This window comes from Eleginops maclovinus, chromosome 10 (genome assembly GCF_036324505.1).
Source record: "Eleginops maclovinus isolate JMC-PN-2008 ecotype Puerto Natales chromosome 10, JC_Emac_rtc_rv5, whole genome shotgun sequence".
Classification (NCBI taxonomy): Eukaryota; Metazoa; Chordata; class Actinopteri; order Perciformes; family Eleginopidae; genus Eleginops; species Eleginops maclovinus.
This window is the reverse complement of record NC_086358.1, coordinates 10214367-10236860: the sequence shown is the minus strand read 5'-3', so window position 1 is coordinate 10236860 and position 22494 is coordinate 10214367. Positions and strand designations below refer to the sequence as shown.

The following is a 22494-nucleotide window of genomic DNA, read 5'->3' as shown; positions in this document are numbered from 1 at the left end:
TCCATTGTGTGCAATTTTGCTCAATCAACAGGGTATTTTTAATAAATTTACAAGATGTTTTGCCTACAATTATGATTAAGCATTTATGAACTTGTTAGGGTACTTATTCCTCAATTATCATATCTAGATATTTTAATAGAACTTCCCAAACATTTTTATTTATTTATTTACATTCTTAATGTCCTGATATACAGTGTGGTATATAAGTATTCAGATGAACATAAAACAATAGAACATTTTAACCTACATGACCGGAGTATGCAGTCATATCCTGCAGTTAAACTTTAAGGTTGTTGCAGTGCAAATCTGCAGAATAAATTAAGTGACATATTTAGCATGGATCAGATCTTGGCTCTAATGTGTTTTAGGCTTGCGTTGTGAATGGAGTCATAGGAAGTATTGTTTCATTCGAGTAACAAACATTTAAGGGCAATTACAAGAAATGCAAAGTGAGATTTGTAGGTGTGCAAAGAGAAGACTCTTACAACACCTATTTTCAAAATATAACCTGGTTTTGACAAATGCTGATTCCTCCCACACCTTGGTATCGTACCTTGTTCTGATTCTGTGTGTGAAGAGAGAGTTTCAAGGATGCTGACAGGTGTTTATGTTGTCTCCTCAGAGAGCAGAAGGACCCTTTGTACCTGCGGGATAAACTCTCACAGAAACATTCCAAGGAGCAGTTTGAGGCGGCACAGAAAATAGAGCAGGAGTACAGCCGCTTCTTCACAGGTTGGTGGAAATGACTTGTTTTCTCTTTGAAGCTAAAAATAGCATGGATACAGAAATAATGGTAATAACAACACCTACTTTAAGTGTGTTTGCAGGGCAGAACACCCACATGTAAATACAAGTTCATCTTTTTAACCCTTATGACAGATTACAGATTATTAAATTGTAATTTTCAGAATTATTTAAGTAATATTATAGAAATTACTCTCCATTGTATGCTCTGGCAATAGAAGTATAAGCACCTGATCTCTAAACGAAACATGAAAATTAAAATAAAAAGATGAGATGAACTAGAACTTTATTAAAGGCAGAGTCAGTTGCATTGTAAGGGTGTCCTCACAAAACACAAAACAAAAGAGCAAATGATCTAAAAACCCAGTTAAAGTAATTTATTATGGTCTGGTTGAGCAAATGTGGGTGTCCGGCAGCACCGGAGGTAATCTGAGGTTTTTGGAGCACAATATTTCTGTGTTTTTTTTCATGAGATAAAGTTTTGGTATCTGGAGCAGCAGCCAGTCTGACACACCGACTGTCTGACTGATTAATGACTCCTATAAAAGGAGGAGATCTATAGGGAACTTAACAACATACTTAAAATGAGCCACAGAACTGTAATTGTCATCTGTAATAAATCTAAGTGTCTTGTCTTATGACGGTGCTGATCAAACCCCTGTAGTCCAAGATGTCCAGTACTGAATAATTTGGCTGCACAGTCTTGTTTCTCCATAAGAATGTGTGTTTCTTTTATAGATATGTTATTATTTGTGTGTGTGTGTATAGATGTGTATATATAATACAATACATAATGTCACTGCTTGATATGTTTTTGAACATAATAAGCGTTTAATCACGGCAGCGTTTAGCTAAGTATCTCCCTTAGAAACTTCTCTCTTCAGACAGAGCTGCTAGCTTCAGGTCAGCTGAAATTTATAGCGACAGTCACAGAATCAGCACTTCAGGAGCAGGGCTGAAAAAGAGGGGTATGAGGCATGGCTACAATGGGTGATCTGTTTGGTATTTTGAGCAAAACACTTCACAGACCTTGTTTGTATAGATATTGCCCTACAATATATTGTTCAAATATAGCATAATAGGAGACCTTTAAATGTCATCTTGGTCCTAATGTAATTTAAACAAATATATACATTTCTCACAAGTATCTGACATTTTACAGAGTTCAGGATTAAAAAGGAATTTATATATACAGTGGTATGCAAAAGTTTGGGCACCCCTTAGGAAAACCACTGCATCAGTTTGTCACTTGCTGAGCTTTTGAAGCAGCAACTTCATTTTAACATATGTTATACCTTATGGTAACAGAAACATCTCAGTAGTGAAATAACTTTTATTGGTCAAACAGAAACATGTTTATGTGCATTCAAACAAAAATAGGCATGTGCATAAATTTGGGCACCCCTAAGAAATAATTCCATTAATATTTAGTATTGCCTCCTTTTGCTGCAATAACGGCCTGTAGACGCCTCCTGTAGCCACAGACAAGTCCCTTAAGCCTGGCAGGTGGTATTTTGGCCCATTCTTCCACACAAAACGTCTCCAGTTCAGTCAGGTTTCTTGGCCTCCGTGCATGGACAGCCTTCTTCAAATAAATCCATACATTTTCAATGATGTTAAGGTCTGGGGACTGGGATGGCCATTCCAGAACATTGTACCTGTGCTTCTGCATGAATTCCTTGGTGGATTTTGATCGGTGCTTAGGATCATTGTCCTGCTGAAAAATCCAACCCCGGCGTAGCTTCAACTTTGTGACTGACTCTAGAACATTCTTGTCAAGAATCTCCTGGTACTGTAAGGAATTCATGTGGCCCTCAACTTTAACAAGTTTTCCAGTACCTGTGCTAGCCACACAGCCCCATAACATGATAGATCCTCCACCAAATTTTACAGTGGGCAACAAGTTCTTTTCATTGAATGCAGTGTGTTTTTTTCGCCATGCATACCTGTTCATGTTATGACCAAATAACTCAATCTTGGTCTCATCTGACCACAGTATTTTGTTCCAAAATGCTTCTGGCTTGTCCAGATGTGCTTTTGCATACCTCATGCGACTCTTCTTGTGATTAACACTCAGGAAAGGCTTTTTGCACATCACCCTTCCAATGAGCTCTTCCTGGTGCAAAGTACGCTGGATTGTGGAACGGTGAACAACTACACCATCAGCAGCCAGATGTTGTTGTAGTTCTCTGGAGGTGGTCTGTGGCTTCTCTGTGACCATTTTCACCATCCTTCGCCTGTGCCTTTCCCCTATTTTTGTCGGCCTACCACATCTTTCCTTCACACGGACCGTTCCTGTGGCCTTCCATTTCACAACTACGTTTCTGACTGTGGAGACAGACAGTTTAAACCTGTCAGATAATTTTTTGTACCCTTCTCCTAATTTATAATGTTGGATTATCTTAGCTTTCAGGTCAGGTCAGTGGAGAGTTGTTTTGAGGTCCCCATCTTGCCACTCCCTAAGAAAGAACCTAGGCCAGGCACAGCCAGCTATTACCTATGTTAAATAGCCTTTTTCATGATTGGTTCCACCTGTCTTTGTAATTGAAGGTCTAATGAGCTAATCAAAGCAATTTTGTGCAGCAACCTGTCAGCTATAAATCCGTACAGGTGTTGAAATGAATGCTATTTATAAGGGTGCCCAAACTTTTGCACATCCCATTTTTTGCATTTTATTTTATTATAATAAAACTATGTAATGCTACCCTAAGAATTTTGGTCTGGAAAACACTAAAACGTCTACATCTTTGTAGGAAAACAAATGTTGTTGCTGTGATCTTCTATTATAAAGGAAAAGCAAATTGTCATGAAATCTCAGAGGGGTGCCCAAACTTTTGCATACCACTGTATATATATATATTTTTTTTACACATGAAAGCCTGGTTACACTTCTTGGAGACTGTATATGTTTAGCTGAAAAAGGTTGTATGAAGCGGCTCCAGGAGCTGCTTGAAATCTGAGTCATTGCCTCAAGAGACGACACTTTAAGCAGCATGACTTGGAGCCACAGACTCGGGATGTGGAGAGAAGGGATGCCCCATTTTTTCTGCCTGAAACAATAAGCTTAAGACTACATTTCTAGCATGAACATTATAGGTCATTTGTAATGTAGGTGCCATGTTTTGCAATGAAGATGGTGGCTAAAAATAATAGATGTTGCTTTATTGGTTGTGCTGCATTTATTTCTGAGGATGTTATCAGAGTGCAATGATAGATGGGTAGTGAGTTTTTAGTTTAGAAGAAAAAGAACCTGTAGCTGCCGCCCAAGTTTATTCACTATTTTCTAACATTTAATGGAATATAATAATGAAAGAATCGCTAGTTGCGGCGCTAGACATTCATATACAATCTGTACAAAACAATACTATATTCTGAGAGAAATGCCTAACACTTCTCATGTAACACCCCCTTCCCTCACTGTGTTGCAGGTGTTGTTCAAGGAGGCAGCATCTCCTACATTTGCACTCAGATCTTGACCATCGTCGAACAGGAACAGAGTAAAGTACTGTGGATTCCTGATGGAGCACCGTAGTCTCAACTGTCACTGCACGTCACACCGAGCAGAAGAGAGGGGTTTTTTTTTTATTATTATGGGGTGCACGGTGAATCGGTACAGCTAACATGGTTAACTCCAATGCTTTTTCACATATAGCAATATGAGCACTGATGATCATGTCATATTCCCACTACAATAGTGATGTACTGTACTACAGATAGATTTGTTTACACTAGTATTTAATACTTGAATGTTTTATTTTCCCTTGCATCTAGTAGCACTCCTTTTTAATCCCACTTTGGCCCATGAGTATGTTGGACCACAGGAAGTATGCATCGATAAAAACTGAAGACTTTATTCTTGAAGTGAAGATAAGAGTGGACCACTGTGTTCCCGTCTCTATATTTATACGTATTTTCCTGCCATTTTAATTTATCTAATCAAATCAAAGATGTTGGTTATGAACTTTTGTTATACAAATGTAGTTGTTTAGTTAATAGGAAAGATGACATTTTCCAATTAATGTTCTTGTTTATAGAGAAATTGAGGCAAATTTGCTTCTTACCTTCACATGATGCACATGACATCTTCTGTTTATATGTTGCTCTCTGGTGGCATCGTCTTTTTCCATTCATCATTTCAGTCCACAAAATTCAGGCCAAGCTAAACATATTTGCTAATCACTATCCATTGTTGGATTTATTAACAGTACAGATTTTATTACAGATCACACAGGAGGTATTTCCTTTGCACCAGTTTGTCCCAGTTTGTGTTTGTCCCAGTTGTCTTCTGGTATCGCCAATACCGTTCCTCTTTGTCAAGTGTATCTTAAAGAAGGGATATTTTATTTGTGGTTCATGGTTGGCTGTCAACTTTAGACATTGATTTTCAGTACATCTCGTTTTCAACATTTCATGTTCAAGCTGGATGAAACACTTTAGGTCCTTCATGAAGGTTAATACTTCTATAAAATATTAAAAACAGAGTACATTTATTGGAATGCAAGTTTTCTCTGTTTTCCATTGAAATATGTTTGTTAACTTTTATCATTTGAATTGCATCCTTAGCTTTTGATAGGTTTGCCAGGTTTATGTACAAGATGGTTCAAAGCAGGTTGAATCTGATAGTTGTCACTATTTGGATCTCGACGACCAATGCTCCTTTTATCCACTAGGGTGAGTAAACTGCCGCTGTTGAAAAAGGAGATACCCCTGTTTATTCACTTGTATAATAACTCTCTGTGACTATAGTTTCACATTGTTTATATTCGAAAGTGATGAACAGATGTGGTTTTCCTTTTGTAATCTTAGAGCCGAACTCCGTTGGATATGCTGCTGCCATAAAGTATTCATTTAATGCTTTAAGGAGGATGTGTTTTTTAAATCCCTTAATACACAAGTGTGTGTTGATCCTCTGCTGCAAATCTGTTGTACTGTTTACATTTGTTCTGTTAAATTATTCCATTTAGAACAAAGAAAACTCGTAATTTACCCTTTTAATGTGTTTTTAGAAATGGGCATGGCAATTTTTGTGACGAAAGGAAAACGAGGTAAAAGTAGGGTCTGTCATTCGTTTTACCAACTGAAAGTCCCCACTCATACTTTCAAAGCAACAAGGCTGTGACCACTAATTTCTAATCATGAAAAATTGATGAAGCGGTCACTATAAATAACAGACATCCAGATAAGCATCACGTCTGCTATTGATGGCTCCTCCCCCGCTACCTGTAAATCTGCGATGCCATCCCCCGACAAATGGATGTGACAGGCGGCAGCTGGAGCCTGCAGAGCCACAATGACTATTTCCGCTGCTCAATACAAGAACCCCTCATTGTTTCAAACGGTATTTCATTAAAGGGAATCATTAAACTGCGACCTTTCTTACGCGAGGAGGAGCGCATTCAACAGTGCGCGCGGTGCGTAGCTCAAGTAGCGGACCTGCTGAAAGCTGCGCTGCTAAACAAGGTGGAGTGAGTGGATCCATCGACTGGCTGGGAAAACGACTCATTTTGAAATAACAGTTGTACTTATTCAGTTTTATGCATCGGCACTGTAAGGGAAATCGTTCATTTTTACGGAGTTTTGCAAGAAAATTAAATTTTTACGCACGAACTGCAATTCCAGCTATGAATGCGCACCGTGAGGCGCACATCTGATATCCTGATTTCAACGGAAGTTTTTATTACTGTGCGTGTGTCTGCTATCGACTCAACTTTTACGGCCTTGCTTAGTGAAGGCAGATGAGAAGGCAGAGGAGCGGAAGCTGGTTGACTTAACATGGCTGAACCGCTGGGGCATCAGTGGGCGCTGGCTGGAGCTCCCAAGAGCGCCTGAATCCCAGTTGAGTGGATTGTTTGGGGGGCTGGCAGGTGACCAGAGGCCCATTATGTCCAAGAGGGATAAATTCAACCCGGATCCCTCCATTCAAATCTCCAAGATGAATGTCATCATCCCGTTCTCACCAGATGTGCCCTGTGACAGCAACGGCCAGCGGATGTGGTGGGCTTTCCTCGCCTCCTCCATGGTCACTTTCTTTGGGGGTCTCTTCATAATCCTGCTGTGGAGAACTCTCAAATACCTGTGGACTGTGTGTTGCCACTGTAACGCCAAAAAGAAGGTACGCCAGGTCATTTCATAAACACCACACCCCAACAAAAGGACTAAATGATAAGCCTACGGGGTTTTGTACAACAGCCTGTGCGTGACAACGTGTCCAGCCAGTTTAATGAAATGGGCTCGTAATTAAATCTGTTTCAAGGTCCTATCCACAGAGTATGAATAACTGCTACTCAGTGTAATGTGTCATAGTAACAAAGGGACACCATTTTACTCAAACTAGTTCAGTCTACTGAGGAACATCTTAAGTTATAAGTGCAGCTGACACTTGTTGGTTGACCACTCTCTATTTTTTCCATCAGGTTGATTGCAAAAATGATTACACACCAACACGTTATATATAACATTACATTGTTAATATTATAAACTGCCTTTTGTCCTTATGGCACTAATGTGTTCTTTATTTTATATATATATATAAACTGTCTTTTGTTTGAATTTATAAGCTCCCTCTATGCACAAAATGCATCAGAGCAGATTAAAAGTATTCAGCGGGGATTTAGTCATTCTTCTTAAATCACAGTAGTACTCTAACATTTCTATTTTTTTTAGAATTCCTTTTTAAAGCATGTTTTTTTAGATTTGGGATTATGCTGGAATATTTAAAGGGTTGGTTCACCGAACAAATGAAACACAAGCCCATATTTCCCCAGCTGATATCTCCTTGTGTCAAGTATTGCAAACCATTTAGATGTTCTTTTCCCAGGTTTTGAAATGTTTCACTCTTAAGATTTCTGCCTCCACTGCTGTAAGTAGTAAAACATTAAAAATCCATTTAAAAAATCAGTGATGACTTGTTTTTAAAGAAACACTTTTCCTGTTTTAATTTGGATAACCCGCAGACCTTCTGTGAACATTTTGTACTGGAGCTGTTATAATTAATTCCTATGAAAACGGTTCACTGTTTGTTCTGTGGAGTAACAGGGACACTGTCTGGAATGAGCTGTTACTGTTGAATCTTAATGTAATATTACAATTCTGTCCTCACAAACCAAATCCCATTTACAGCACCATTATAGGGGGTGGAAACAAATTTTATTTAGTAGTTTGGAAGAACTCACCCAGATTTTAAGACATATGATACAAAACTATACAACTTTAAAGGTTGAAAAGTTAGATTCTTTCTTGACCGTGAATGGTTGTCACGCAAAGCATAGTTTCCCATGGTATATATTCCCATCAATTTAGACGTAATGCTTCTTAATGCTTCCAGGGAATCATGCAGCGCCATTTGTTTGACACAAATAGTCCGTATAGTTTTGCCCATTCAGGAAACACAGCACGTCAGCTGTCATACATTGTTGGATGGCTAACAAACATTCTCATATCTGTGTGGAGACTGACGCTCCTGCCACACTAATCCCCAGAAATTGTTTTCATAGCATTTAAGGCACACTGCCACTAGATTTTCTGTTTCACAATAGTCACTACCCCATCTGCCCTAAGCCGGCTGCAGTCCAGCAGTGGAAGACAAATATCTGGAGTGGTTATCGGCCTCTACCTGTATCTTTGAGTTTGTATCCTTCTTCGTATAAAGGACAAAGATGGACTAGCTGATAACATGTGCCATAGATGGAGCAGTTTATCTTTTGACCTGATGTGTGTGCATTAAACTCTGAAAAAGGGAGGGTTGACAAGAGAAAATGGCAAAGGCTGCATGCAGGGTGCTGCTGACCTTTTGAAGGGAGATGTGTCATTTATGTGCTTTGGTTGAAGCTGGTTACAATTAGGGCTGCGACTAACAGCGACTTTCATCAGTGATTGATCTGCTGTTATGCTTTTGCTTATTAGTTTGTAACTGTTTAGCCTTATCACAAGCTCCCAGAGCCCAAGGTGATTTCCTTGTATTGCTTTTTTACCCTAACACAAATTCCAAACCCATGATAAACAAGATGTTTTGATAACCTGAGTAATAAGAAGCACATCTTCACATTCGAGAAGCATTTATGTGATGGATGACTGAAAGCAAATATTGATTTGGGAAGACTTTCAGCTCTGTTCAAATATTTGGAAATATACATGAGCTTGTATCCAAGTTGTATTAATACATGTGCAAAAATATCTCAGTGAAAACAGGATCAGAATGAGGTTGTTACTTTCAGAGTCCACAGTCGAACACCCTCAAATGAGAATACAAGAACACATTCAGATTTTGTGTTTTTGCTCAGACTGTGCCAAGTGAAGCTGGTGACTCCACCAACCTGTTGTGCTACTCTGTGGGAGTCGGCCAGAGATGGGTTGTCTTTTCACTGCAAATCTTCCCTCTCTGCCTTTTCTCTCCCGACATTAATTTGGTAACTAAGCCCTGTCTTCTTCTCACCTTCTTTCTCTCATCGAAAAATCAACCTTCCTCCAAAGTGTCAGAAATGCAGTGTCAGGCGCACACGGTATGTGCCATATGAATCAGTGTTTTTGTTGCTAAGCAACTAGCAAGCAAAGGATTTCATTATAAGAGTAAATCTCGCTCTTATGCAGTTGTCTAGGCTATGTGATGTGGCAGGTTGTGTTGGAGGAACACCTCCCCACCCCCTCCCGGTCTGTGCATATCATTAGCAGCCCAAACATGGAGCCTTCAGTGCACATTGTTATCGTTCATAGATTGGAGTTGATAATCAGTTTCCTCCTTTTCTGTTTTCCATTTTGTTTCCCCCCTCTGTGGGGCGTTCGCTGCCCCTGTTTTGCTCTGTTCTAACTTCTCACAGCTCTCATGTCTCTGATGAGACTGAGCCTGTATCTCTGTGGCTCTGCCTCCCCATTCAGACAGTAATCGATGAAACTCGTTGTTTGCGGGGTTCTGATGGATGCCAGCTATTATCTGTCTGGGAGGAAGGAGGAAACTGTTCATTGTAAATGGCACGGTACTCACAGAGGGAGGATGACAAGCTGTGGCAGCTTCTCACTCATTTCTCTGACTCACAGTCAGCAGGTTTTGTTGAAGGAATCGGTTTTATTGTTTGTTCAATATGTGCTCAGGAGAGCTGCTGGAGGTTTCAGACACCATATATCCAGCAGTGGATGTGTACATGTAGAGTATATATGCCACTGTTTGTTCAAGGTATGGAAAAAGGCCCCTCACCTATTTTTAGCTTCTATAGCTGTGTGGTTCTGGCAATGTCAGCTGATCGACCATTTTAATCCAGCCAGAACAACCTTTGGATGAATTGCCACTAAATTTGATTTAAAAATCCATGTTTCCCAGGGGATGTATTGTACAAACTTTGGTAATCCCCTGACTTTTCCTCTAGCACCATCATCAGGTAAACATTAACTAAAATGTCTCGACAACTAGGGATAGCAGTAAAATACTGATATTCATTGGTCCTTAAGTCAATAAAACGTCAGGTAAAGAGTTTTACTGTTTCCAGTGCTGCTGGAGCTATTTCATTGGTGTCCAATCAGTGGCAATGTTGTTGGTGTAGGACTAATCTAAGGTATGGCACACAGGAGGTCTATTGGTATTTATCATGTGTCAAGGTCATGGTGATCATTTACTTTGAGAGCTGTTTTTAGTTTAAAATGATCTGATTGGCACATCCAACTTTAAGTTTCAGCTTTTGAAAAATGTTTGGTGACAGCAGAGGACAAAGCCATGCTTTACCACGCAAATGATTCTCATCAAAACCAACTTTGTTTACTGACTATCTTTGTATAGCAGCAGAACTGACTGCATTCTGATCTGGCTCAACTGAAGTTTGTATTAATAAATGTTAGCAAGCTAAACTAAAATGCTAAACGTGGTGAAAACATTAGCATGCTGATGTTAGCCTTTTGTTCAAAGCAATGCTACTGAGGATCGCTAGCATAACTGTAGATTCTTATCATTTATTTTGTATTCATTTGAACACTTGTTTAATTAATGTTTATTCACATTTTCCCTATTGTCAAATTTGGGCACGTATGTTGTAGGCATGCTACATTGTAAATGTGGGAGTGGTCTCTCTTCCAGTAGCTTTCTACTGTGTGATGTCTTTGATATTGTTTGATTCATATCTAAAAAGGCATGTTATGCATTGCTCAGTCTGAGAGCCATGTGTATCTTGTTGCAGTGACTCAGTGTCCTTAGATGTGTCAGGTGCATGGGATGGATGGGTGGCGGGTGATTGGAGGATTCAGATATAGAGTCATCTCACGCTGCTTTGAAGTGCCATCTGAAATATTGTAATTATGAGATGAGTGCTCATGATCGAACAGTGGCAATTACGAGTCAGAAAGTTGGAATAGCTGAGAGGCACTTTACTGTGTGACACACACACACACACACACACACACACACACACACACACACACACACACACACACACACACAATGGCAACAATTCAAGCAGATAAATGCTGCACACAATTAACTCACCAGCTATCATAGATCATTTTTAAAACTACAACATTTTATTCACCATTTCTGGAACACAGACTGGCACTCTGCTGCAGTACTTTATACAAAATACCATAGCCTGGTTAAAATAGTGTCCATTTGATTTTATTTGCAGGCAGGAGAGCTTTAACACTTAACACTTCGATTTGAACTTAGAAGAAAGCGGCATCATATATTTAACCTTTGAACGTTCAACAATATCTCTGCAATGAAGCTGGTCAGTCCTCTTTGAAAAGACAGCCTATATATTCCATGTTATGCTCTTTTATAATGGCTGTGTAATTAGGTAGGCAAGTATTAGCTACTCACATTGCATAATATGCAGCATGCTGAAGCTTGGCTGTCATTGCACCATCTGGGATCCAACAGGTCTCAGATTAACACAAATGTTAAAAAACTCATCGGTGCCAGAGACTGCTGTGCTGCTTTGTCATTCAGTAAGACAAGAGATGCAGTTGATTATAAACTATATACGTTTTATAGCAAATGTGTATGTATTTATACAGGTAATATATAAAAAAAACTGAATTTAGCTAGAAATGAACAGATCACTCTATTGCTTGTCCTTAACTATATTCCTTGATATTTGTAGCAACTTTGAAGTCTTTTTGCTGTTTTCAACTGTTTCAAATAGTGTGTGATAATGTTTATTAGGGTCATTTATTTATAACAGATATTACTCAATTCCAGTTTAAGCTCCTTATTCCACATAACAACCTGAGTTCAGCAGCTGACTTAAGCTTTGTTTCTATGCTTTTTGCCATTGGTAATCATGTAGATTTTCATCAAATAGTTGTTGCTCTTCATTCAGTAATTCAATGATTCGAAAGACTTGGGGGCAAGTGCAATATTAAATCCAGTCTTTCTTCACACAGCATCAGGGCCATAGATCAGTTGTGAGATATTTAGGATTTTCTCCCTACTCTGAAAATGTCTTGATTTATTATTAATTTGATTCTTTTATTAATATATTTTAAATAATGTATTCACTTTTGCAGATATTATGTCACAAGCCACATGTTCTATTCTAGCTTAATGTACTCTCTGTTTGAAAAATGTTAATTGCGTATCCGGAGAATAGGCTAGCAGTGTTGATCAATGACCTCTGGTGTCAGGAGGTCTAGATTTAGGACAGATAGCGAAACCTAAATTTGGAGGCTGACTATTGATCAAAGTGACACAGGAGATGGGGTGCCCGAAAGGGCATAATGACTTTCTCTTGTGTCTTGCTAATAAAAATGTAGCCCGTCTATTTTCATCTAATTAAAAGAATCCAGTGGAGTGTGTAGACAATGTATAAAAAGGGAACTACAGCTTTTATAAAAGTTGTTATCGCATCTACAATAGTGCGTTGTTTTAATTATGTTTTGATGAATTTTACCTCTGTAAAGTGTCTTTGAGTTTTTAGAAAAGCGCTCTATAAATAAGATGATACATATATAATACACCATGATCTCAGCTGAGTTAACCCTCTCCTAGACGAAGTGATCCAATTGATTAGATAGATTTAAATGTCAAAAACACAGCACTCAGTCTTCAAAGTGAAGGTAACTTCCTGGAATCTGACCTTAAAATGACCCCGACCCTTTTTAAGAATAATTGGACTGAAGCATGCCATGAATATCGAATCATTTATCGTTTCATCTTTGGAAAATATCATGGTCAATGTGTTTTCAGTGTACAGTTTTTAAACTTGGTCATTAATGTGCCCGGAGATGACAGCGTGGTGCCAATTAAGCCTCCTTCAAGTTTTCCCTTCAGTTCATGCACTGAAACAGGGAAATGCACCAGGTCCACTTTTTCATAGAGTTGTGTTAAAGAGCCAAGGAATACTTGAGATGAGTTGTAGTGTTACTGCAGGTGTTTTGGATAGAAAACAAAGAATCCTAAACACTTTCATTAATTAATTAGTTTATCAATATTGTATAAAATACTTTCACATTACACAATAAGGCACTTTAGGGATTTAAGGTAACAGCTTTTGATTTCTTCAAATCCTTTATTAGAAATGATAGCCTATTGCAAAGGAGGAAAAAAATACTAAAATACTAAATACATTCAACAAGCAAAAATACAATAAATAATCTTTATATCAACAGAACAAAAACAGTGTACGTGTACAGAGCCCCCATCTTCACCAAGACTAAATTACTCTAGAAAATATCCTATTGATAAAATAACATTTCTCAATCTTGAGTAGAAACACTTGCTACGTTATTTCAGTAAAACTAAATGTGTCCTCTAAGCTGTATCTCATTTAATTAAGTGGCTTATTTTACCAATTTGAATTTCATGGCCATAAATATAACGAGCCTGAACGCTCAATTTGTTATTGATTTCGAGTACTCCATGAATGCATCAGAGGATGCAAAATATTATTATTGAGCAGAGTGCATATCAACCAGTACTGAAATGTTTCGTTATTAAATGAGCAATCCTAAGCACTAGTCCTCCTACTTTATTATTCCCTTTAAAATATTCATTTAATATCTAGTGACTTACACCATATAGGTTTAGTTTGGGTCCCTGTGTAATAATGGCTGCCAAAGGGCCTGTTTTAACCAATCTGTTAGACCCCACACGCTCTGTGTGCAATTCACAAATAAATAATAGAAAACACTGCCTGAAAACAACTGATACCTGTTGCCTCTCATTTGTTAATGGCAGTTTAACAGAGTTTTCCATTTCTGTTTCTTGTTGGCAGCATTAGCTGCTAAGTGAGCTGGACATGTTATTTTGGTGTTATCAGGTTAGTGCTGCAGGGCTCTGCAGGCTGTAGGAAGTGTAACATGGTCTGCTGGTGGTCCTGCTTCTCTCTGACTAATGGCTCTGAGCGTGATTACATTTGTTAGTGCAGCCAGCTAATAATAATGGAGATGGTTGAAATGTGTGGCGTGTGGGTGGGCTCCATCATTGTATACGATGCTGACACATTTTCTTATATTAAAAACTGTAAAGTACATTCTGGTATAGAAGTACTGTTTCCATTTTGTAAGACTTTATCATTTTGTCTCAACTATATTTCTGAGGGGAAGACTTTTACTCCACTACATGAGCTAATTATATCATGCTTGAACAGTGCAGGTAGTAATTGTCATGCATTATTCTGTAAAAACAAAGATAAGAGCCCTGCCGTTGCACAGGGCGATTTGTGGACTGAGAGCTGTGAACGATTAAAAGAATGACTCTAACTTATGAGTTTTGTCTTTTCATGAAATGTCGTGCCATCACAAAATAATTTAGAATATTTTTTTCTGATTTATGTTACTTTCCTACCTTTCTTTCTGAACATGACTGCTGGCAAACAGATGCCCTATACTCTCAGACCATTCATTAGTCCATAACCTTATTCCAGTGGTGCATCGACACCCTTCAGCAATACAAAGATTTCTGGTGGAATGGAATCGAATACATGTTTCAACTTTGTTGTTGTAACTTTTAAAACTGAAAGGGCATCGACTTCTCCCACGCGATGAGCTGAGCTGCCTCAGAGAGAGTGATGTGTGCCACCCTTAAGGTGCAGGAGGAGTAGGGTGTTGCAGTGTAAAGAGTCTGAGTCGTGTTAGCCTTGTGGATGTTGGGTGTTTCATCAGGGAGCATGTTTAACCTCTGCATCCTCTCTTGATTTCCTGCTCTGTGAATCATGCCAGTCCCAGCAGACAGACACACAGAGACAGATAGACAGGTGGAGAGACAGGCAGGCAGGCAGGCAGGAAGCCAGGCAGCCCACTCAGTGGAGCAGAAACACCATGAGCTCAGCGGCTGCCATGGATACACTCCTGGAGTCTCTGCTCCGCTCACTCTGTATGTTTACTGTATACATGTGTGCATGCATGTGCGTGGGATAATTTTGGAAGCATGGAGCCTGGTCACTAAAATAAAAATGAACGGTTTTCAAGTGGAGATTTGTTTGGGTATTGAACAGTTGCTCATGTTGTGTTTTTACAAAGCTGTCAATCAAACAAAACGCGTAGGTAGTACTATTCTATTCACAAGGTTTATTTGTACTGTGCTCTTTTATGTCCACTTAAAACTTATCAGAAAGACCTTATTGATGAAAGGACATTTAAAGTATGAATAGCTAATAGCTAACTGTTCATGTCGTCTTACAGAGTGTTAGTGTCTTTTAGCTCCTTGTTTTGATTTGACATAACTTTTTTTTTAAATGCAAATGTAAAATATAATGAGGAATATTCAAATCTGCACTAACCAATATTTTGTATTTAAAAAAAACAGTAGTATTGGTTCATTTTGAGACTACGATAGCCCGTTACAATTATTAGTACTGATTAGGGAAAACATTTTGTGGCAAATACTGTGGCTGTTACAAACTACAAGGAAAACAACTATATGGTAAACATAGTGGAGTATTTAGCAGCTAAAGAGCCAGCTTTATTTTAAGAGTTGATGGAGACCAAGATAGAAGTTAAAGGAGAATGAATACTGGACTCGCATTCATCAAGTGTCCAGAAACATGACTCCAAATAATTTTAATGTGGCTCCATGTCTGCTAACACGTTAGCCATAAGGTGGTATTAATACAAGTCATAATGGTATCTGCTACTTGCTTCCAGCTAAACAAGTGTGGATGTTATCACACTAAAGTTAGAGCTGAATCTTTTCCTTCCATTTCAATATTGCACTCATTGTTGTAACACTTACTGAAGAGAAAAAAGGCATTTCGAGTCAGAGCTATCAGTTTCTGTTGTTCACCATCAATGAAATAAAATGTGTTGTATTAAATGCACTCTGGCTCCTATTGATGCAGTCTACTTCTTCCAATTTCACTGTGTTGTCACACACTGGACTCAACGTTTCTGCACTTATGGAGATCAAAAACGTAATTTGACAAAGAAACTAACCTTTACTGGAAAACGTATACTGCCACGTGACTCTAAAGAACGTAATGGTTCCTTCTGTCTTTATCGGTCTTCATGATGTGGCCTGGCTGAATGCTGACTGGAGAGCAACTTGGTCTTAAACATGTGGAGAAAAAGTAGAATATAAAACATTTATCTTGTGACAAACTGCTATTACGGAAGCACACATCCCAGGAAAAATACTGGGAATGATCCACCAGAATATGAGAAAATGCTTTTATGTGCTACAAGCAAGAGACACTTCAATTCTAATATTAAAACTATTTTTTATTTAAATGTTTAATGTGTAGATAATGATTGTTTGTTGTACAGACTTTCTGCATCCGATTTTTCAATGCTAACGTCTGCATCCTCTCTCATCACAGACGGTCCATCGGATCACCACAGGCGATGGCATCAAGCGCGTTGATAAGGAAGACCCGGCGGCCAGCGAGGTGGGCTGGATGACCTCGGTCAAAGACTGGGCCGGGGTCATGATATCAGCTCAGACACTGACAGGAAGAGTCCTGGTGAGTTCGCACTCTCAACCTTTTTCTTTACAATGAATAGAGGGCTTATATTTACTTCCAAACTGAATTAAACTTTGCACAAAATGTGTCATATTGAACCTCCTCATACTGTGTAAAAAGGTCTTGTGAAAATGATTTGTTGTGTGACAGTCCAGAAACTTTGCTGAGAAGAAGCTTGCGTCTTATAAGCATCATCCGTTTATCTACAATGTCCCTGGGATTTATTACTGCTTGGCTAACTCATAAATATAGGCTATTGTTTTGAAGAGCATATCTTGGGAGCTTATCTCTCAGACAGAAGCACATCAAAACAAAGCCAGGGCAAAAAGAGGAGATTTAAGGACTGAATTAAGGTCATACTACCCCATAATGCCCTCAGACAGCAGCATAGAGAAACTGTTCCAGATGTCTGCAGGAGGGAGGGACATGTACAGTTTACCAATTGCATTTGGTCAGCTAAAGTGGTTGCCATGGAGCCTGGTGTGTCTGTTGACAGGTCATGTGGAGAGCAAATGCATCTCTGTCCATATTATATACATCCTTATTAGATCCTTATTATGTTGTCCCACCCGATTGGACAGTTTCATCATGATAGAGATTTTGCTATCCCCTTTGTTTCTTATTTAGAAGTGTTAGATTGGGATGTAAGTGCTTGGCAATGCAAGGTAGTTCTGAGGAGTGATGAAATTAAATGGCATGAGTGGGAGAACCATGCCAAGGCTTGCCGCAGTGCTCGGGGCTGAACCCACTTTCACCCACCCTACTAAATGTGGTGCAACGTCTCCATTTGGCTCAGCATGTGGATGTTGTTTATCATGAATTATGGGTGGGCAGCTACATTCAAACATAATGGGTTAATGTGAAACAAACAACTTAGTTCATGTTTGTGGGACAGACAGACAGGAGTGCTGGAAGGATAAGATGAGCATTAAATCCCTTTAATTGTAGGTTCAAATGATTCATTTTAAAGGTCTCGCTGTGACAAACAGTTTATACTGCTTTAGTCATATAAATATGCATCATGTTTTGATGATAAGGTTAACCCAGGGAAGTGAAACATGTCTTAGTTGTTTTGGAGTGATGCGTGTAACCGTAAGCTTCTTCAAGGAGGTGATTAAGACCAGGAACCATTTTGTTGCTCTCAGTTTGAGCTATACACAGCACATTTCATTTCATCTTCATCTAAATGTCATATGAAACTGTGATGACTCGGGCTGATCTCAGGTTGTCCCCACGGCGTCTTCTATTGGCTCGACCTGAGGTCAGGCGCCAGTGATGCTTATCAGTGACAGCAACATATTGCTAAGAGAAGCGTGACATCAGCTCATCCTGTGCTTTCTTGTTTTTCACTTTGAACCACCTACGCTTCCCTCAATGTGCTGCTCTAGTGCCCTGTCTCAATGATGGCTTGACACACAACTGTTTAGCAAGCGCATGTCTGTAACCATGGCAACTGCAGCTTACCTTAACACGGCAGATGTGTGTGATTTCTATGTCAGGCTGTTTAGGGGGCATATTAAAGCGTATTTACAGGTCATCTGAGAGGGAAGTTTACTAGGGAGTAAAAGAGTGGTTTAGTTTAAGTGAATAGCAGTGTGTGTATGTTCATGTGTGTGTGTTTTTATTTGATGCATCTAGCTGTGTGTGTTTGTTGAGCTGTTATTCCCACATCCTCACCCACGTTGTTGTTCAAAGCAGGCAGCCTGTTTCTCTTGAAATATTCTAAAACAGATTTTTACTCCAGGATATTAATGTCCACCTGTTTTATACACACAGTTTTCATTAATTAAGTTCAGTAGATGGTGTTGTGTTGTTTTTATACCCATGGAGTAGTAAATTACAGTGATCCTAGTTATTTTCCATGATACATTTTGTGCATGTCAATCCAAGCAAAATGTATTTTACATATTAAACCTGCTGGAAAGGTGTATATCTTGATGCAGTCAAGGAGAGATAAATCTTGCCCTTCAAGACACATTGAGACGGCTCCATGATGCCTGCAGTATTTTGCACTTGTGAGATAAGCAAAAAAATTAGTGAAATGCGTTTAGGAGTGTTATCACCAGTTGAAAAATGATGAAAAAATATATTCATAAATCCTACATTTCTGTTAGATGTTTCCATTTAATTAACTCAGGGTGCAACATGTGACAAAGGTTAAGAAGCTGGTTAATGTTTGACGAACATGACACAAGCCTTTCTGATCTTACCTTGAGATAGCTTCTTAGTTGGAGACTTACAGCACGTTTTTATCACATTGCATGAAATAAATGTCTCACCTCTTGTAATCTGGTTATTTTAACTGAAATGTTAAAGTTTTAGCTGAGCAGTTGCAGAATTACATGTTTTAACCAAATGTAGTTCTCGCTGCACGTCGAGCTGTTTACTTCTGTGTGGATGTTGAGTGATAAACAGGTGCAGGCGGCCTGTCGAAGGCCCAGAGGCCTGATGTTCATTTGCCTGGCTGGCTTTCAATTTCAACAGATTGTAAAAGATCAAACCTCGCCTTTAGGGCTATTTGATTAGCAGGGAGGACACTTCCTGATGACCTTTGAGTCTGTAAAGGTTTATCTGCTGGAGATCTGCGCTCCACTCCTCGTGCTCTCAAATAAAAAGGCGAGCCTTGTGTTTATTCTCTAATTTCTAAACAAAAATATTTTGTAAATGAGGATATGTGTCCCCCAGATTGGGGACACGTTAGGATCCCATCCGTCTCTTTATGCATTGTTACATTTCCCCTCCCCCCGGTCATTTTCGAATCATACAAGACCACCCTCCCTATTTGTGAAATATGTCATCTCATTACTGTTTGCTCACGTCAAAACAAACAAGACTGGCTTCAGGGGTTGAACAGGTGGTTGCAGTTCATACGTGTGCCAAGAAACCCAGCAGCTCTCCTGTAATGTCATGCATCTATTTCCTGATCCAGTCACACTTCCCTGAAGGATGTTCTCATGGAGAAATTGTAGGATGGGGAGAATGTGATGGATCGTCTAAGGTTACAGTATTCTGGGGGGAAATGTGATTTTGCCTAAATGATAGGAACCTGCTGAGTGACATTTAGCCCACATGCGCTCGCTTCTAGAGGTCCACGGGGGGCTTGGGATGTCGCAAAGCTATTATTCTGGCCAGAAGAAAGGCTTTCTATAAATGGAAGCGCAGAGCTGCCCTCTGGCACCATTCAGTTGGCACTCTGTGCCCCATAACCCCAATCGCAGTCACAGGTAGAACAGCTTCGGTGATGTTTTAGTGAGAATTAGTGTCAGAGGAGTTGTCTCCTCTGACACTACATGTCTGGATAGGTGAAAGCTATCTTTTTATGTCAGTGGATCTATACATATTGGGGATTGTTTTATTCCCTTTTTGTCCAAAGGTTTTTTTTTTAAACTGCAAATATGTGTACATGATATACATGTAGAGTTTTAATGTCTGAAAAGCAAAATGAATGGTACCTTTCTCTGTCAACCAGTAGTATTGGTTATACAAAAAACAAGCATGTCCTGTGGTTCTTATTTTTTCCAAATTTCATTTGAAGTTAATATGTTTTGGTTTTGGCCCTAAGAGTTCCCATCATGCATGAGGTGATGTAAATGTTATCTGTAATGTTGCCAGTGAGTCCTCCAGTAAGCTATGAGCCACCCCTAATGGCAGTTATATTTATTAATTTTTTCAAAAATATTAATTTATACTTCTGCAACATTGAAAGTCATGCTACATCAGACACGGTTTGTAACCGTGGATGTTCAGAGAGCAGAAACAAGCAAGGATTCCTTGAACCTTACAAAAAAAGTCATAAAAAAATGTTTTGTAAAAATATTTCTAGGCAGAATTATTGCTATTTATCACAAATGGACATCAGAGGGACGACGAATACTTACAGTGTAAAGTCTAATGATTATGAAATAATGGCATCTGTGCATTTTGCTTTGAGTGATTCATAACTGAGCAGAAGCTATGGGCCCGGCACCCAGAGTGTTTCATTATCCCCATTTGTTTGATTGGTTGCGTCACCACTATACTGTAAAATTACTATTAAACTAGCAAAGGTAAAGATAAGAATCACTTTTCAACAATAACCTGGCCAATAGAACATCATGAACATAGTTTCAATGGTAAAAATGGTTTCAAACAATCAAAGGAACATGCAGAAAAACTGTTCTTGGATCTCTGTTGGAAGTATCAGGGATGTAGTTGGGTACAGCAAGCCAGAGGGTATAATGGCAGTTTTTTTTGGGCCCTATCCCGGAACTTTACAGGTTAAATGGTTTGCAAGAGGTGTCTGCTGAGTCACCTCTATCTCATAATTACCAGCTGCCAAACAAAACGTGCTGCAGAGTCGTCTAGGATTACCGGGGTCAACATGTGGAGGAAGTCCTATTGGATGTCTTGGCCACTGTCTAGATCTGATGTCACCCGGCAGCAGCCCCAGGGGGAGGAAAGAGCTCTGAGCAGATTTATAGGTGGGCCAGAAGGGCACTTCCATCAGGCGGACAAACTCACCTCATACTCCTCTGAGGGGCTCGGCGTGCAGCGGCATTTGCGCCACTACATGGAAAAGCTTTTTGCCTGATGAGGGAGAGAAAGAGTAAACACTTTACTGGGGACTTGCTGTCTTTTCTGGCACTGCAGCAGCAGAAATGTCCTATGTGCCATTCAGAAGTGATGGAAGCCCTTGTCCCTTTCATGACTGATTTCAGCTTAGTGCTTTCTTATTATCTATAAGATCTATTCACTTTTCCCTCAGTGTATAGCTCAGCATGTACAAACTCACACAGTATTTATTCTGTGTGCCCTTTTCTTGACATTCCCTGTTAGCACTTGGCTTCAGATTAGGACATCAGTGTTGTTGTATGTAATTGATATTCTACCACCATGCCTGTGGCCTTGCGATGGAGACAGGAGGCTGTTTGACACCTGTGGACTCGGGTGCCAGCGGGATCGTGTGTTACTTTCACCGCGCCCAGCACAACAGAGTGAACAACGTGGGAGCGTCACTCTGCTCTCCGCTCGTCTCTCAGTCTGCCGCTATTTTCGGGTGACAGCAGCTGCCAGGCCTGTTTTGTCAGTGCCTTGCAGAAGGAAACAATGCCATGTGTGACCAGAGTTAAATAAGGGGTTTAGTTCTTCCTTGTCAAAACAATGAACATCTAAATCTTAATTCATTTTTGTCTATGATTTTGAATATGATAAACATACTTTTCTTTAAAAAAAAAAGTGTGGTGAGGATATTTCAACTTCTTTCTAATAGTCAGAGGTGTAAAGTAACTAAGTACTTTTACGCAAGTGCTGTACTTAAGTACACATTGGTACCTGTACTTTACTTGAGTATTTCTATGTGTTTCTACTTTTTATTTCTATTCCTCTTCAATTCAGAGGTAAATGGTGTACTTTTACTCATTTATTTAATACCTTTAGTTACTTGGCAGATTTGAATTAACGATGTAAAATATAATCAACCCTTAAATCAGACTCAGAGTAAATTCACAAGCTACCCTGCAGCATACAAAGTCATTAAAACTAGCTGCACCTTTACCACCTTCGATAACAATTTAACGATCAATAATTATAATCACGACATATCATATCATATATATTATTGTGAAAACGACCATCTGCATGATGAGTACTTTTACTTTTGGTACTTTAAGTATATTTTGATGCTAATACTTCAGTACTTTTACTTGAGTAACATTTCGAATGCAGGACTTTTACATGGAACAGAGTATTCCTACACTCTGGTACTTCTTCTTTTACTCAAGTACAAGATCTGAGTACTTCTTCCACCTCTGTTAATAGTAATCACCTTGGTTCAATAAAATGTGGCTTTGTATCTTATTGAATTTGGTCTTCTTTTTTTTTTATCTTCATTTTTTGAATA

The 22494-nt window shown here is 39.1% G+C and overlaps 2 protein-coding genes across 8 annotated transcripts in view; both read left to right on the top strand.

Annotated features, from left to right (window-relative positions):
* LOC134871236 (disks large homolog 5-like) overlaps nt 1-5234 on the top strand; it is a 29008-nt gene extending 23774 nt beyond the window's left edge. For both annotated transcript variants that reach the window (XM_063893912.1, XM_063893911.1), the window contains exons 32-33: nt 623-732; nt 4173-5234. In XM_063893912.1, coding sequence (XP_063749982.1) covers nt 623-732; nt 4173-4276 — 214 coding nt within the window. In that variant the 3' untranslated portion in view covers nt 4277-5234. The remainder of the gene's footprint in view (nt 1-622; nt 733-4172) is intronic.
* Nucleotides 5235-5426: 192 nt separating this feature from the next.
* Nucleotides 5427-22494, top strand: part of LOC134871237 (calcium-activated potassium channel subunit alpha-1) — a 70823-nt gene continuing 53755 nt past the window's right edge. For all 6 annotated transcript variants that reach the window (XM_063893917.1, XM_063893915.1, XM_063893914.1 and 3 more), the window contains exons 1-2: nt 5427-6856; nt 16473-16616. In XM_063893917.1, the coding sequence (XP_063749987.1) occupies nt 6626-6856; nt 16473-16616 (375 nt within the window). In that variant the 5' untranslated portion in view covers nt 5427-6625. The remainder of the gene's footprint in view (nt 6857-16472; nt 16617-22494) is intronic.